This window comes from Dipodomys ordii, unplaced genomic scaffold (assembly GCF_000151885.1).
Source record: "Dipodomys ordii isolate 6190 unplaced genomic scaffold, Dord_2.0 Scaffold8, whole genome shotgun sequence".
NCBI classification, from domain to species: Eukaryota; Metazoa; Chordata; class Mammalia; order Rodentia; family Heteromyidae; genus Dipodomys; species Dipodomys ordii.
The window spans coordinates 26,288,722-26,303,992 of record NW_012267224.1 but is presented as its reverse complement, the minus strand read 5'-3'; the positions used below and the strand labels follow the sequence as shown (position 1 = coordinate 26,303,992).

At 34.4% G+C, this 15,271-nt stretch overlaps 1 protein-coding gene across 1 annotated transcript in view; it reads left to right on the top strand.

The window, feature by feature from the left end:
* The window catches only part of Chic2 (cysteine-rich hydrophobic domain 2), a 35,809-nt gene extending 20,800 nt beyond the window's left edge, over positions 1-15,009 (top strand). Inside the window, exons 4-6 of the mRNA XM_013009190.1 lie at positions 8,806-8,862; positions 9,029-9,088; positions 13,578-15,009. Coding sequence (XP_012864644.1) covers positions 8,806-8,862; positions 9,029-9,088; positions 13,578-13,628 — 168 coding nt within the window. The 3' untranslated portion in view covers positions 13,629-15,009. The remainder of the gene's footprint in view (positions 1-8,805; positions 8,863-9,028; positions 9,089-13,577) is intronic.
* The last annotated feature ends 262 nt before the right edge of the window (positions 15,010-15,271 follow it).

Below are 15,271 nucleotides of genomic sequence, written 5' to 3'. Positions count from 1 at the left end.
CCTGAACTCTGGGCCTAGGCGCTGTCCCTCAGCTCTTCAGCTCAAGGCTAGTGCTCTACCACTTGAGCCACAGCGCCACTTCCAGCTTTTTTTCTTTTTGCTTATGTGGTGCTGGGGAATTGAACCCAGGGCCTCACACATGCAAGGCAAGCATTCTACCACTGAGCCACCTTCCCAGCCCTGTATTTTTTTTTTTAAGGCTTGGCCAACAGCACCACTTCTGGCTTTTTCTACATATGTGGTGCTGAGGAATCGAACCCAGGGCCTCATGCATGCAAGGCATGCCACTGAGCCACTTTCCCAGCCCCCTAGGTAGGACCCTTTTAAAAGGAAGAAAGGAAGGGAGGGAGGGAGTAAGGGAAAAAAAGTAATACTCGTTCAGATGGTATGATCTATGAAGAAAAGTCAATAGAATCTACAAAATATTCTGGAACAGGCTCAAAAAAGGAAAATAAAATGAAAAAATTTGAATGGACTATTTAACACAAAATGGTAACTATTTAATGATGTATCTGACTAAAGATATACAAGACATGTACACTAGCCCAAAAATATTACTTAGAAAAACAGAAAGATAATAGTTGAGCAGATAATGTCACTGAGCAATAAGAGGTGTCTGTATGGTTGGATGAATGAATTGAATTTGTTTTTTGCTCTAATTACATTTATTAGAAAGATGATTCTTTTTTTTCTACTGAATTGCATGCATACTTTTGTTAGAAGATACATCTATTTTTTTTGTGAGGGGGGACCGGTCATGGGCCTGAACTCTGGGCCTGGGCGCTGTCCCTCAGCTCTTCAGCTCAGGGCTAGCGCTCTACCACTTGAGCCACAGCACCACTTCCGGCTTTTTTTCCTTTGTGCTTATGTGGTGCTGGGGAATCGAACCCAGGGCCTCATGCATGCAAGGCAAGCGCTCTACCACTGAGCCACCTTCCAGCCCTAGAAGATACATCTAATATAAAGAAAGGATCTATGTTTACTCTTCTGACTACCCAAAGATTTATTTTATTGATCATTACAAAGAGCAGCTTTTGATTTCATTTGAATGCTTCTATTAACATATATACAATATGTGTTATATATTATATATAATAAGTGTGTATATGTATATATATATGTGAGTGTATACATAATATATAGTCTTTTTTTGTACCAGGCCTGGTACTTGAATTCAGGGCTTGGGTACTGTCCCTGAGCTGCTTTTGATCAAGGCTAGTGCTCTTCCACTTGAACCAAAGTGCCACTTGGAGCTTTTTTGTTTGTTTGTTTGTTATTGGAGATAACAGTCTGATGGACTTAGCTGCCAGGGCTGATTTGAATCACCAGGCTCAGATCTCAGCCTCCTGAATGGCTAAGATTACAGGCATGAGCCACCAGTGCCTGGCTTTCTTTCTCTATCTCTCTCTTTATCTCTCTCTCTCATTCATTTTTTTTTTTTTTTGGTAGTACTGGGGTTTAAACTCAGGGCCTTGAGCTTGTTAGGCAGGCACTCTACTACTGAACCACATGTCTAGCCCTTTTTTTCTGGTCTGAGATCAGGACTTGAACTCAGTAACTGATGCTTTCATTCATCAGCTAGTACTCTACTACTTTACCAACTGAGCCATGCCTCCAACCCCTCCAGCCTTTTTTATGCTGAGTATTTTGAGATAGGGTCTTGCTTCCTGCCTAGACATGCACCTGGACCGCAATCCACCTCTTGTAGACTTTCTGTCATAGCTGGGGTGACAGACACACAGGTTCCAACACACCAGCTTTTTCTGTTAAGATAAAGTCTTGCATATTTTTCTGCCTGAACTGGCCTGAAACCTCGATCTTCCTGATCTCAACCTCTTAAATAACTAGGATCACAGGCATGTACCACGATATCTAACTATACTATGATTTGAGAAAAAGAAGAGCTATGTGTGTGTGTGTGTGTGTGTATCCATATATTTATACGTACATTATATAATTATTGTATATATTGTATGTTATATATATGAGCTACATGTTACAGGTTGTTGATCCGTTCATCAATTAACATTTAGGCTGCTTGCACTTAAAAAAATCGCCATTGCTCTGAAGATTGTATACCTGTTGTTAGTTCTTCTGTTTATGTACCTAAGAGTGTGGGGATATATAATTTTGTTTTATTTTCCAAGGAATCAGTGTTTAGTTATTTCTCCCTAGTGAATCAAGATCCTCCTTAGTACTTTATCCAATGGCCTATGTATTATTATGTTTTCGAGTATGGATGATACAAAAAAGTAGCATTGTACTGATCTTTATGGCTCTAGGTACTGTTACTGCTAATCTTTTTAGGTAGTAGTTTGCCCAGTACTGGTAGTTTTTCTTACTTTCATGTATTACTCACAGGACTTTCTTTGTATCTCTGGATATGTAGCAGTTCTGTGACTTCTAGCTACCCTGTTCTCTACAGAGTTCTGTCTCTTAACTCAGGGAGCCTCTGGCTTTGTCTCATGTTTTTCTTATATAGTGGCTATGACCTAGAAGCTTTCTCAAGTTAATAAGCTTAGGAAACTTCAAAGGACTGCCTTGTTTGTTTCTTTTTGTTATCTGCTGTCCATTTTCTTGTATAGTAGATAAAGTGGACACAGGTGAAAAGTACATTTTAATCAGATGTCTATTTGATTATATCTACATCCTAGATTGTAGGTTATATAGGTGGACATGTACTTTGTATCTTTCAGTTCTAGGATGTCTATTTGACTTTTGTTGTTGTTATTGGTGTTTGAACTCAGGGCCTCATGCTCACTTAGCTTGCTTGCTTAGTTTGTGGTCTACATCTTGAGCCACACCTCATCTGCCTTTTGCTGGAGATTGGGGTCTCACTGAATTATACTGACGAAGAATCTTCATCCTCAGAATCCCAACCTCCTGAGTAGCTAGGATTAAAGGTGTAAGCCATCAGTGCCTGACTCATTTGATGGTTTTGTGGATTTTAATTTATTTTTTCTGTTTATTTGAAATTTTCTGTTTTTTTTTTGTTATTTCATCTTTATTTCCTGAATCATAGTTCTAGGCAAATTGAAGGTTGATAACCTGGTTATGACTTAGATAACTTATAATACATCATGGATGCATTATTTACTTCAAGATATCTTCAAGGTTCTTTTCTACAAATTTATAGCTCTATGCTATGATGGAAAGAACAAGAGGTAGAAAGCCACTAATTGATTTTTGACTCCACTATTTTCTAGTATGGCTCTAAGCTTAATCTCTCCATGCTTTACGTTTTTATTTGTAAAATGAAAGGAGTACAAGATGCTTAGTAAGCTCGTTGTGCAGGTAATAAAAGCTAGACATTTAGAATGACCTCATGCCCAAAATGAGGATCCAGAAATGCTAGTTCCTTATTCTTTCTTCTTCAATTGTCTGTTCTGATCAATCAGCTAGTGTGTTTTTGTTATTTTTTAATTGCTTTTAACCTGTCAGTTCTAAGCACTGATTTTTAAAATTTTTTGGCAATTATATAGCTTAAAAACATTCTTGACAATAATACTAATTTGTCTTATGAAGAGTTTTTTCTAATGTTCTGCTGTCATTTGAAACTGAATTTTAGTTCTTTTGTAACTATCTAACGGTATTACTTTTTGACCAACATAGGAAAGTGATATTCTAGTGATAATTCAGTGAATATTGTAGTATGTCTAGATTACTTGAAAGTTATTGTTCATATACAGATTTTAAAAGGACTATTTACATACTGGAAGGAAATTTTATTTTCTGATTGTATATTATTGTTGAGCCTGTTGGTGAAAATCCTGGTTCTTATATATTAAAATACTAATTTTCAGCACATCTCAGCATTATGAAATTTTACATTAATCTCAGAAGTAAGTCAAGTAATTTTCTGTTTTAAGTTTTTCCTAAGTTAAGTAATTTTTACTTTATATAGTTTCCTTCCAATAACTTTATTATTACGGTTTTTTTGGTCGGTCGTGGGGTCTGAACTCTTCTTGGGCCTGGGCGCTTCTTGGGCCTGGGCGCTGTCCCTCAGCTCTTCAGCTCAAGGCTAGCACTCTACCACTTGAGCCACAGCGCCACTTCCGGCTTTTTTCTTTTTGCTTATGTGGGGCTGAGGAATTGAACCTAGAGCCTCATGCATGCAAGGCAGGCACTCTACCACTGAGCCACCTTCCCAGCCCCTTCCAGTAACTTTAAAAAGATGTTTCATTTAACAATTTCAGTTTGCACTGATATAAATACATACACATTTTTATTTGAAAGTACTTAAAACTAAGATTACAGTAACATTTAAAGCACTGTAGTTGAATCTTAAATGCATTATAAATTTAAGAATGTAAAAATCAAGTATGTTTTTGTAACTTTAATTGTACAAAGGTTTCAATTCATACATGTTTTAAATAAGAATTTGAATATTTGAAATATTGCTTGGACCTTCTGTGATGTTTTGAACAAATTCAAGTCAAATAAATTTTAATTGTAGTTTTAAGGAGCAAACTACTTACGAAGTTTTAAAAAATTCAAATAATAAATTAGTCATTGGTAATGAAGATGAAGTGTAATAGTGGTAACAAAGTAGAAGTATCTTCAAGATTATCTAAGTGGTTCCTCGCTATTCTGAAAGGTTTATGCATAATGGCACATAGCTTGTCTATAGGGAATAACAAGAAGTTAGGGTATTTAGGGAAAAATTATTAGAAAGTCCTAGTTTTCTATTTCAGTAATATAGTTTATCTGGGTATTTTACTGTTGTAAGCCAACTTTAAATTCTCGGAAAGTTTTAAGGACATGTCGTATCTAATATTAAATACTGAGTAGTTATCTAATAAGCCATTTTATGTCTTCATTATTTTATTTAGATCTTTGTGTTTCTCTTGCAGTTTTCATGTTTTCACTTATTTTCATAATTCTACCAAAAATTTCAGTAGGATCAAAGGCAATTAAAATAGAAACACAGAGATCTGTCTGTATGCACAAATCTATTTAATTTGTAGTTAAAATGATGTTTTTGAATCCCTGTGATTTTTTTATTGTAATGGGGCTGACATTTTATATTAGAACTAGTTTACCAATGAAGAAAATAAAACCACCAAAGTGCTGAAATGAAGGAATGTGTTGTTACTGTTTTATTTTTATAAAGAGGGAAAGGGCTATTCAAAATAGGCTCTCACATGAGGGGTGCTTAGCACTGTCTTCTAAACCAGGTTGGTGATATGATATGCTCACAAAAGTTGATTTTTTTTTTTACATGCTGTAAGTTGGTGGTCTTGGTCCTTTTATCTAAAGAATCCATGATAAAATTAGATTTCGAGTTGTTCATCTTAGGCAGAAGGATTTAGGACTCACTGGTAAAGAACCACTAACCTGTCCTCTCACCCCAGGGTATGCGCACTGAAAAGGATTAAGGCCCACTGTAGGGAAGCTTGTACTGAAGCCTGTACTGCCCTTTCCTCTGTTCTTTCAGCTAAATAGAGTTTTAGTTCCCATGACTATCAATCTGGTGCTTTCAGAAGTATTAAACTCTTCTAAGAAAATAAGATGACTTATTTTTAGAACCTGGCCCAGAAAGATATGTTTCAGTGATATTTCATGTTTACAGATCCTATGCATACTGTTTTTTTCTGATGCATATTTATTTGCTTTAACTTATTTTTGAAAATGAAGAGAAAATGTAATTATTTGAAATTGAACGACAGATTTTTATACTATCAGGTTGCTTCTCCAGATAATAATTATAGAGTTTGAAGTGCTAAATCTTAACATTTCATTAGAAATAGCTATCTGACAACCTTGTGGACATAAACTCTTAACTTTTATATTTAGATGATTGCAGTTATAATGTGCTTTCTTTTCATTGAAGTTTAAAAGCTTTGGAAATGCTTTTATAAATGTTGAAGTGTCATATTTTTCACTGTCTGCTAAATTGGTATTGTATTTATTCTTGAAAATATATTTTGATTTTGTTAACTTAAAATAATTGCTGAGTATTAAATGTTCTCAATAGTTAATGCTTTTTTTCCCTCATTTAATTTGAGCCTTTGTTGTTACTAACAAATAATTTGTGGCATAGTTTCTTTTCCTTCCTTTTCTCTCTCTCTTTCTTTCTCTCTCTCATTCTTTCTTTCTTTCCTTTTTGAATCACTGCTAGAATCTATATACTTGTCACCTTAGTGTGCTAGAAATGTTCCACTCAAATCAAGGGTTCCTTTCTGGTTTTGTATGTTCTCACCTGCTCCTCACTGTAAATCATTGAGATGTCAAGTGCAATGATTAATTAAGCTGCACGTGCAAGTGCCTTTTTTTCACCTGTCAAGCAGGAAAGAAGTCTTACAGCAAGATTAGATGTCGCTAGTTCACAGCGTTTACTTCAGACTGTCAAGTGTGAAGAAATATTGTATATTTAGATGCCTATTCAGACTATGGCATAGCAGGGTTTGTTTGGTTTAGAATTCTTAAATATTATAAGATACAATTATTGTACTAAGCCCTATCATTAAACTCATAATTAGAGGCAAAGAATAACTTCAGAATTCCTGCATAAGTAATTTGGAATTTCAGGTTTCATACTTGGTAATTGTCATTTATTCAAATACTGGTAGTCGATTTATTTAAAGTAAATGTTTTTAAGTTCATTTGTGTACATATACATGTATCATGAGATCTAGTCTCACTATAGTATATCATGTATTTAAACTTCTGATGAACTGATGATGGTGGTAACCTTTTTTTTTTTCTCTAAGTAATAAATATTTTCAAGATTGATTAAGCTCTTTAGTCCTATTTTTTTTCCTTGTAGTTTTAATATAAAGTAGCAGACTTGGAAAGCCTGTTCTCCACTCTTTCATCACCCCTCATTCCCATTAAAACCATCAGTAAAAGTAAAACCTCAAATTGTATAGTAATCTTAATCTATTATTAAAAGGTCCTCGAAAGGAAGATTACAAGGTAGATTCAGGTTTTGAATCGGTTTTGCCATTGGTTTAGCAGCGGGTGGGCAGGCAGATGCCTGCTCATAGTAGAACCTATTGCCATTTTTCACCATTGATAGAGTAGCCTTTCAGAGTCAATGAGCTCTGTCAATGTGAGCTTGTCAAGGCTACAACTTCATAGACCTGAGAGGCGGTTTGAGAGGTCAGCCCTTTTCAGGTTCGCTGTGATGCAAATGAACTTTAATGCTTAAACAACTATTGGAATTTTTATGTCTGCTCCTTGTTCTTTTTTCTTCACAAAGTCATTGACGAGACATTCAGTGCTTTTTAAATTGGAAGTTGCATTGTGCTAAAGACCTAGTACAGATTTACGGAGGGCTGAAAGCAGTTAGATCATGTTCTTTTCATGGTGCGATTAGAATCAAATCGATTTCCCTACAGCCTTCAGCATTCAGATGGCAATTTTAACAAAGCTTGGGGGCTAGACAAGGGACAAAACGACTGAACTGAATGTTAATTACACTCTGCAGCCTTATTTTCTTTTGATTTGGAGCTGACTGGCAACTAAATTAACAAAAAGTGTGACCATAACTGCTGCCCTATTTTCATTTAAAAGGAGGGCTGCCTCTAAAAGGCTATCTTTACAAAGAAACAAGTGAGGTCCGCTGATCATTGTTAACAAGGGCACTTTTTTTTCTTTAAAATTCTTGCCAAAAAGACTGTTTGAAAAAAGTAATGTAATAAATTAGTCATTGGCATATTATTACCTAGAGAAGTAGTTGATTTTCTGATTTTTCTTACTTCAGCTTGGAAAATAGAATGCACCTAGAGACAATTTGTTGGTAGTTATGAATTATAATTGGCACCTAAATGACTTGGTGTGTTTTTCACATGTTGATCAAGCTAAAAGATAATATTGGAAATGGATTACAGTAGGTGCTTTAAATAAGTATTAGTATTTTGTTAGCTCTTCAAAACCAGCTTGATCCTCATTCTTTTTTCACCTAGCTCATCCTAGCTCATCCTTTACTTGAGTATTTGATTATTACTATTTATTTACAGTTGTGCCACATGAATAGCAGTCGATGCTTTTTTCCTCCTCTTAAGGAAGTTGCAGCTGCACCAAGTAGCAAGTCAATCCTTTCTGCACCAAGTCAGTCCTTGCTGCATCACTGTCCCTTTTTGCACCTGCAGTGGTGTCAGCTCATCTAACACCTGGCACCATGAATTATCTTCTTTATTTATTACCCCAAGCAACTGCTCCAAGCAGCATAGTCTATATTGCAATCGTCAAGTAAACTAAAGTTCACAATTGATTGTGAAATAAGTATTAATTTTTTAAAAATTAAAATTTGACTCAGCTAGGAAAAAATATTCTTAGAATAGCCAATAAACTGGCTTTTATTTATGGACATTTTAAAGTATGGTGTTCAAATTAGTTTGATTTTTATAACTTAATGATGTTTCCTTTATCTTAACAATTATTTTGATTTTGGATCTACCCTAAAGGTCATTTTCATTTTGTTAACTAATATTTAATTTGTGTTTGTTTACATATTGCTAAATACTTTTAAATTATTTAAATATTGCAAAGATATTTTCTGAAGAAGTGAGGGTTTATATATATAAATATAAATACAGATATAATTTGGTTAATGACATTATTTTTTGGCTTGGCTAGTTTTAAGTTAGAGACAAATAGGTTTGGAACAGTTCAAAAGATACATATGCTTAGAAACACTATTTTCTCTCACGTTACTATTTAGTGCTGGAACATTGTCTCAGCCCACCCTATATTCAGACACTGTCTTATACTTCTCTTCTTTTCTCACAAAAAGCAGCTGCAAAACAAAGTTTTTCTAAAACCAGTCATGAGTAAACTTTTTCCTCATTTGTCTTCCAGACACGAAGATCGATTGAGAAGTTATTAGAATGGGAAAACAATAGGTTATACCACAAGGTGAGTACCACAGGGAGCAGCTTCGTACTGTTGGGGTCTGAATTGCACAGTATGGAAACAGATGCTTTTGTTGAACTAAAAATATGAAAGGTGGACAAATGGGCTAGTCTGTGTGCTGCAATAAAATAGAGCTCATTTTTCTTCTTTTACTCTCCTACTTGTCTAGCTGTGCTTGCACTGGAGACTGAGCAAAAGGAAATGTGAAACGAATAACATGATGGAATATGTAAGTTAAAGGGCTGTTTCGTGAGTTTCTCTATTAAATGATCATTTATTTTGCTTCTGATCTTATTCTTTCCATGATTATTAATCAGCAAAGGTGTCAGGAGCTTAATCTCTTGAGTGCAAGGATTTTCTACGGTTCACAGATGCATGGGTTTCATGTGCAAGACTGATTTATAAAGTTATGAATGACTTGAAAACAAGGCTTCACTGTGTTCTGAAAAATAATAAATTAATTGCCAAGATAAAATAGCCTGAACATGTGTTGATGGAGTGTGAAATTTTAGATGCTGTATAAAGAATAACCACAACTTTGGTTACGCAGCAAGTCAGATATGGCTTTTTTATATAATGCTAATCAAGTTTCCAAGTATGGAAGAAAACCTTTCAGCCAAGCCATTGGAGCTTAAGAAACCTTTAGCCTTTATAGACTTTAACTGCCTATATACCTCAGTAGACTTTAGAGAATCTCTCAGTTATTAGAATGTTGCTTTGTGAGATTATCTTAAAATTAAGAAGAGAAACTGGCCATCTTGTTTATCCTTCAAAGATACTAGTTTTGCATACATATGCTGTGATTTTAAACTTTAATTTTGTGTGACTCCCTAGTATACTTAAATGACTGTTCTCCTTTTGAGAAGTTCAGAATACTATAGGAAATTATGAATTTTTATTAATTCTCCCTTGATCGTAAATGCTTTATTTTAAACATGGGAAGATTATTAGATTAAAAGAAAAGCGTTTAAGGAAAAGCTGAAAACTAAAAACACGGTGTTTGTGAAGTACTTGGTATAGCATTTCTGGCAACTTTTGTCTATTCTTTGCAACAATATAACCATCACAGGTTTTTGTGTGTGTGTGTGTGTGTGTGTGTGTGTGTGTGTGTGTGTGTAACAAGAGTATTTAAAGAGTGTTGAAACAGTTGGAAATTATGATAAAATAATTTCCTTGTTAGTATTTTTCATTTCTTTAATTACCATATGGCCAAATCCCATTTTTTTCTTGAACATAAAAGGTATTTTAAGTATCTCTTCCACTGCAAACTAGCGTATTCAGTGAATTTAGTAATATAGGTTTTAGCTTTAGCCATTATATCAAACGTTAATTTATGATGATGGAAAGAAAGATACTTGATTACTTCTTTATAACCTTAAAAAAACACATTTGAGTAATGTGTTTTAAGGTTGACCCATGAAGGTCCTACTCATGTATTTTTTTATGTATATATTTAGAAAACAGAGATAGGAAATTTAAACAGTTTTATGAAAAATAATGCAATACATTTAAACCCAACACAGTTTAAAACTGAAGTTTTAATTGTTTTTTTGTGTGTTTTTAAATTCACCTTAGAAAGGAAAACAAAGCTATTCCTGAGCTAAGGTTTAGCTCAGTGGTAGAATGCTTTCTTTATCATGTGCAAGGCCCTGGGGTTGGATCTCCAACACTGAAAAAAATATTTCCAATGTTATGATTTCCAAGGAAGTCTTACTATATGATTATCATTGATTCACAAAATATACTTAAAATTTTGTTAACTAAAAATTATTTAGTATTCTAAAACATTCTAAAGTATGTGTTTGTAAAATTACTTCCCTAAATTTACATGTTTTCCATGAATAAGCACCATTAAAGCCAATCTTCTTCCCACTGTAATAGAAGAAATATAGAGGAGGAGTAAAACAGAAAGTATTAAAAATTGTCTTAAAAATAAGGGTTGCTAGATTTCCTAAGACATGTATATTTCTATAGTTGACACAGGAAAAAAGCATAGTTTTAAAAACTCCCTAAAAATGCTGGGCTCACGCCTATAATCCTAGCTACTAAGGAGGCTGAGATCTGAGGATTGCAGTTGAAAGCCAGCCTGGGCAGGAACTTCTGTGAGATTCTTATCTCTAATTAACCACTAGAAAACTGAAAGTGGTGCTGTGGCTCAAGTGGTAGAGCACTAGCCTTGAGCTGAAGAGCTCAGGGGCAGTCTTGGACCCAGAGTTCAAAACTCAACGACCCACAAAAACAAACCAAAAAACGCTCCCTAAAAATAATGTTTCAGGGAGTCCTAAAAATGTCTCAGTATCACACAGTATCACAGTAAGATAGTAACCTAATTATCCCATGTTGTTTCTTAACTTTTCTGTAACTTACAGATATGTCTCCTTGATTAATCTACACCTCATTGATTTTTGGACATTAGAGATAATCTGGAAAAATACCAGTTCAAAATTTACTTTTCTTTATTCAGATATGATAAAGAGGTGTACAATTTAGAAGAAACAAGACAGTGGCTAATTTCTGGGTGTGGTTTGTGAAGGAAAAGAGCTTATAGGATATTGTTCTTTAAGAACTAATAATTCAAATATAGTCCAATATAGTCTATAATTTATATTATGTAGTTCACATTATAAAATGTGAAAAAGTTAAAATTACTGTTGGAGGACATACTAGAAATAAGGAAGTGTTGTCTTAAAAGTGAATTTTTTTTGGGGTGGGGTAGGGGGTTCAATTGTGGGCCTTGAACTCAGGGCTTGGGAACTGTCCCTGAGCTTTTTTGCTCAAGACTAGTGCTCTGTCACTTTGAGCCACAGCGCTATGTCCTGTTTTCTGATGGTTAATCGGAGATAAGAGTCTTATAGACGTTTCTGCCCCAGCTGGCTTTAAACCATGATCCTCAGATCTTAGCCTCCTAAGTAGTTAGGACTATAGCTATGAATCAACCAGGTCCTGGCTTGAAAGTGGATTTTAAAGTAAATTAAATTTGTTTTAATACTTTTTTATTGTAAAGATACTGTACAGAGGAGTTACAGTTACATGAGTAAGGTAATGAGTACATTTCCTATTGAGCATTGGTACCCCCTGTTAATTAAATTTTAAAGCATTAGAACCTTTTCACCTAGACTAGTCCCTTTATTATTATATGTGAAAAGCCTGAGGAATGGAGATATAGCTCAAATGAAGAAGCTAGGTGGAGAATAGTTGCACAGGATGCTAGGACATGTGTTGTGAGTAAATAACAAGTCTAGAGAATGGCAAACATGGCCCTGCAGGCTTAGTTGTAGGCTAACTGGAGCAGGACCTGAAGGTTTTTGAGGCAGATATAGAAAGCAGAGCAAAAACTAGTAGAACTCAAGGGTAAAAATGAAGATTCTTGCCTCAGACGACTTAAGTTGCATATGTTGTTCAGATGTGGAAATCATATCAAGACATAGTGTCTTGAAGAAAGAATTAGTTCACCAAATGTGGAAATTATTCAGGTCAAATATATATATATATTTTTTTTTGATCAGTGTGTTTTATATAGAGTTGAAGCAAAAGAGTTAATTGTAATTTAAGACAGATCAAGTTGAATAAAAATTATCCCTGACCCCCTTGTGTATTTTAGTGTTATTGTGTTTTCTTGCTCATTTTCCTTCACTTAACTATTAAGTCTTTTGGGACAAATTACTTTTGCCAATCTAAGAAGAGAACAATTTAAAAATGAAAGCCAGTCATGGCAGTTCTTACCTGTAATCCCAGCACTAGGGAGATCCCTGAATTTGAAGCCAGCCTAAGGTACACATAGATACATATGCTTCTCCCCCCTGCATTATATGGGTGTGTGTGTGTGTGTGTGTGTGTGTGTGTGTGTGTATATGGTGTGTGTGTGTGTGTGTGTGTATGGGGTGTGTGTGTGTGTGTGTGTGTGTGTATATGGTGTGTGTGTGTGTGTGTGTGAGACCTTGATAAAAGAGTGGGAACATGAGCTGGGCACCCATAGTCTTGTCTGTAATCCCAGCTACTTAGGAAGCTGAGATCCAAAGGTTAGTGGTTCAGAGCCAGCCGAGGCAGAAAAGTCTATGCGACTCCATCTCCAAAATAACTTGGAAAAAGCAGGGCTGAGATGAGGCTCAAGTGTTAGAGAACCACCAAGCAAACAAACTGAGCCATCATGAAACCTGAGTTCATATCCCAATATCTACTGCCCCCCTCCACCCCAAAGATCTATGAATAATAGTGTGGAAGCATGAAGATTATTGATCAGCTGCAGTCCTTTAGAACAGTAGAAATAAGGCAAGGCAAGAATTGGAGTTACGACTTTTGGTCACATTCTGACTCCACAATCTATGATGTTACAACTAGAATCATTGTTTTCTCATCTAAAACAAGGATGATAATTACTGGGATTAAATAAATCTGTGGACCATGAAAAACTTGACATGCAGGTAGCCTCCTGTTCTCATCCAGGCATGCATGTTTGTGCATGTGCTCCTCCACTGTCAAAGGAATTGTAAAGTTATAAAGTTTTCCTTATGAGGAAGTTTTTATATTTGGTAAAGATGCAAAAATAAACAACATTTTCAATGATGAGGTTCTAGGTTATCAGATAAGTATCTTTAAGAAAACAGAGTTGTTTTGAAAAGTAAATAGAATTTTAAAAAAATTACAGGATATAGTATAACTAAAGTTTTAAGATAATTGTCTGTTCAAATCTTTGAAACCTTTTTCTTCTGCTTTTACAGGTCATCCTCATAGAATTTTTACCAAAGACACCGATTTTTCGACCAGATTAGCATTTACTTTATTTATAGAGACTTTCCAAGTATGTTGTCTTTCCAATGGTGCCTTGCTTGGTGCTCTCCTGGTGGTGACATAACATTGGTTCTACAGAATTGTGTGGTGTTTTTGTTTTGTTTCTGTTTTGTTTTTGTTTTTAAATAACCGCATGTTCTATGTGTGCATATTTGTCAAACTTTGCAAGTTATTTCATACAGATGTTTAATACTTAAGTTATTGTGCTCTTTTCTGTTATGTATTCTGATTTTCAAGGATTACTTTTTTGTATTCTCAAAAAAAATACATTTGAACTTAGCATAAAAAGTGGCCAGCCTTTTTTATTTTATCACCAAGGTACACACAGCCCTGTATTTATAAAATTCTTAACGTAGAAAAACATCTTTCTATGTCTCTACTTGTCTATTCTACCGAGCACACTCTTTATATTAAATTTTTCTTCCCTTTAAAATAGTAATTATTTTTAAAATAGTAAGTTTTCTTTAATAGCCTTTTGAAACCTGACATGTCCTTTCTCTTATAGTTCCTAATGCTCTGTTTACAGCAGATATATCTGTTAACATTATGAAGACTTGTCAAAAGTTTTGAAAATATTTCTGTCTTCAAAGGTAGGAAGGCAGGATTAAATTATTTTTATTAAAATAGACAAATCAATGGCTGGTATGCATGTATCTAATGGTTGCTAGAGCTCAGGATCACAAAATATAATAGCATCATAATCTGTTTATATTTTTGATTGATCAGAATGATATTAATAATGGCCTTATATGGGTTATTTTTTATTGTCATTAAATCTTCTATACAAACGTATGGACATACTTCTTTTAAAGTTTTCTAAGAAAAATATTTCTCTTAATCTGACAGTAACTGTAGGATGGACATAATGGTTCTGAAGAGTGTGGGAAAAAGTGAGTAAAAGTTATAGAATTAAAAGTAAGTTGGTATTTAGTACCTCATCAATATTTAGAACAGCTTATTACTAAGAAATGGAGCACTTAGTACTGTTTTTATCCACCCTATGGTCTCACCTTCAATCCAGTTATGTGTACGACTTTTTTATTGAAGATGTGACATGTAAGTTTGAGTCAGATGAGCTTATTGCTTTTAAACACACACACATATATAACTATATCTTATTTCCTTTGGGTTGTATATATCTTCATGCATTTAGAACTTTATGAATGGCCTATCTGTACGTTTATGTTTTTATATGGCTAAAACAATACACGTTTTAATGTGTCAACAACTTGTTCCCTATGGCTGTGGTATCGAGCAATAATGTGAATAATTTTTGAAATTATATGAACTGTGCTTAATAATTTGTATTAAGAATTGGTACCACTATACCTTTTTTCCTTGTATTAAATCTTTTAAATACCAGTTTCATTAATTAATATACCTGTGTTTTTTTTAAAGTATTTCTTTGTGCTTCTCCTAAGTACTGTACTTTTCTCTATATATTTGAATAGTTAAGTGCCAGTATCTTATATCTTGTTTCTGTATTGGGCATTAGGAGCAATCTTAAAACTAGAATTTACAACAGTTTTTGTCTGAGAATTATTGGTTTCTGTTGCCTTACACACCCAAATACTTAACAAGTTGGATTTATATAACACTTTTTTGTGAAGTGTACAAAGTAAAA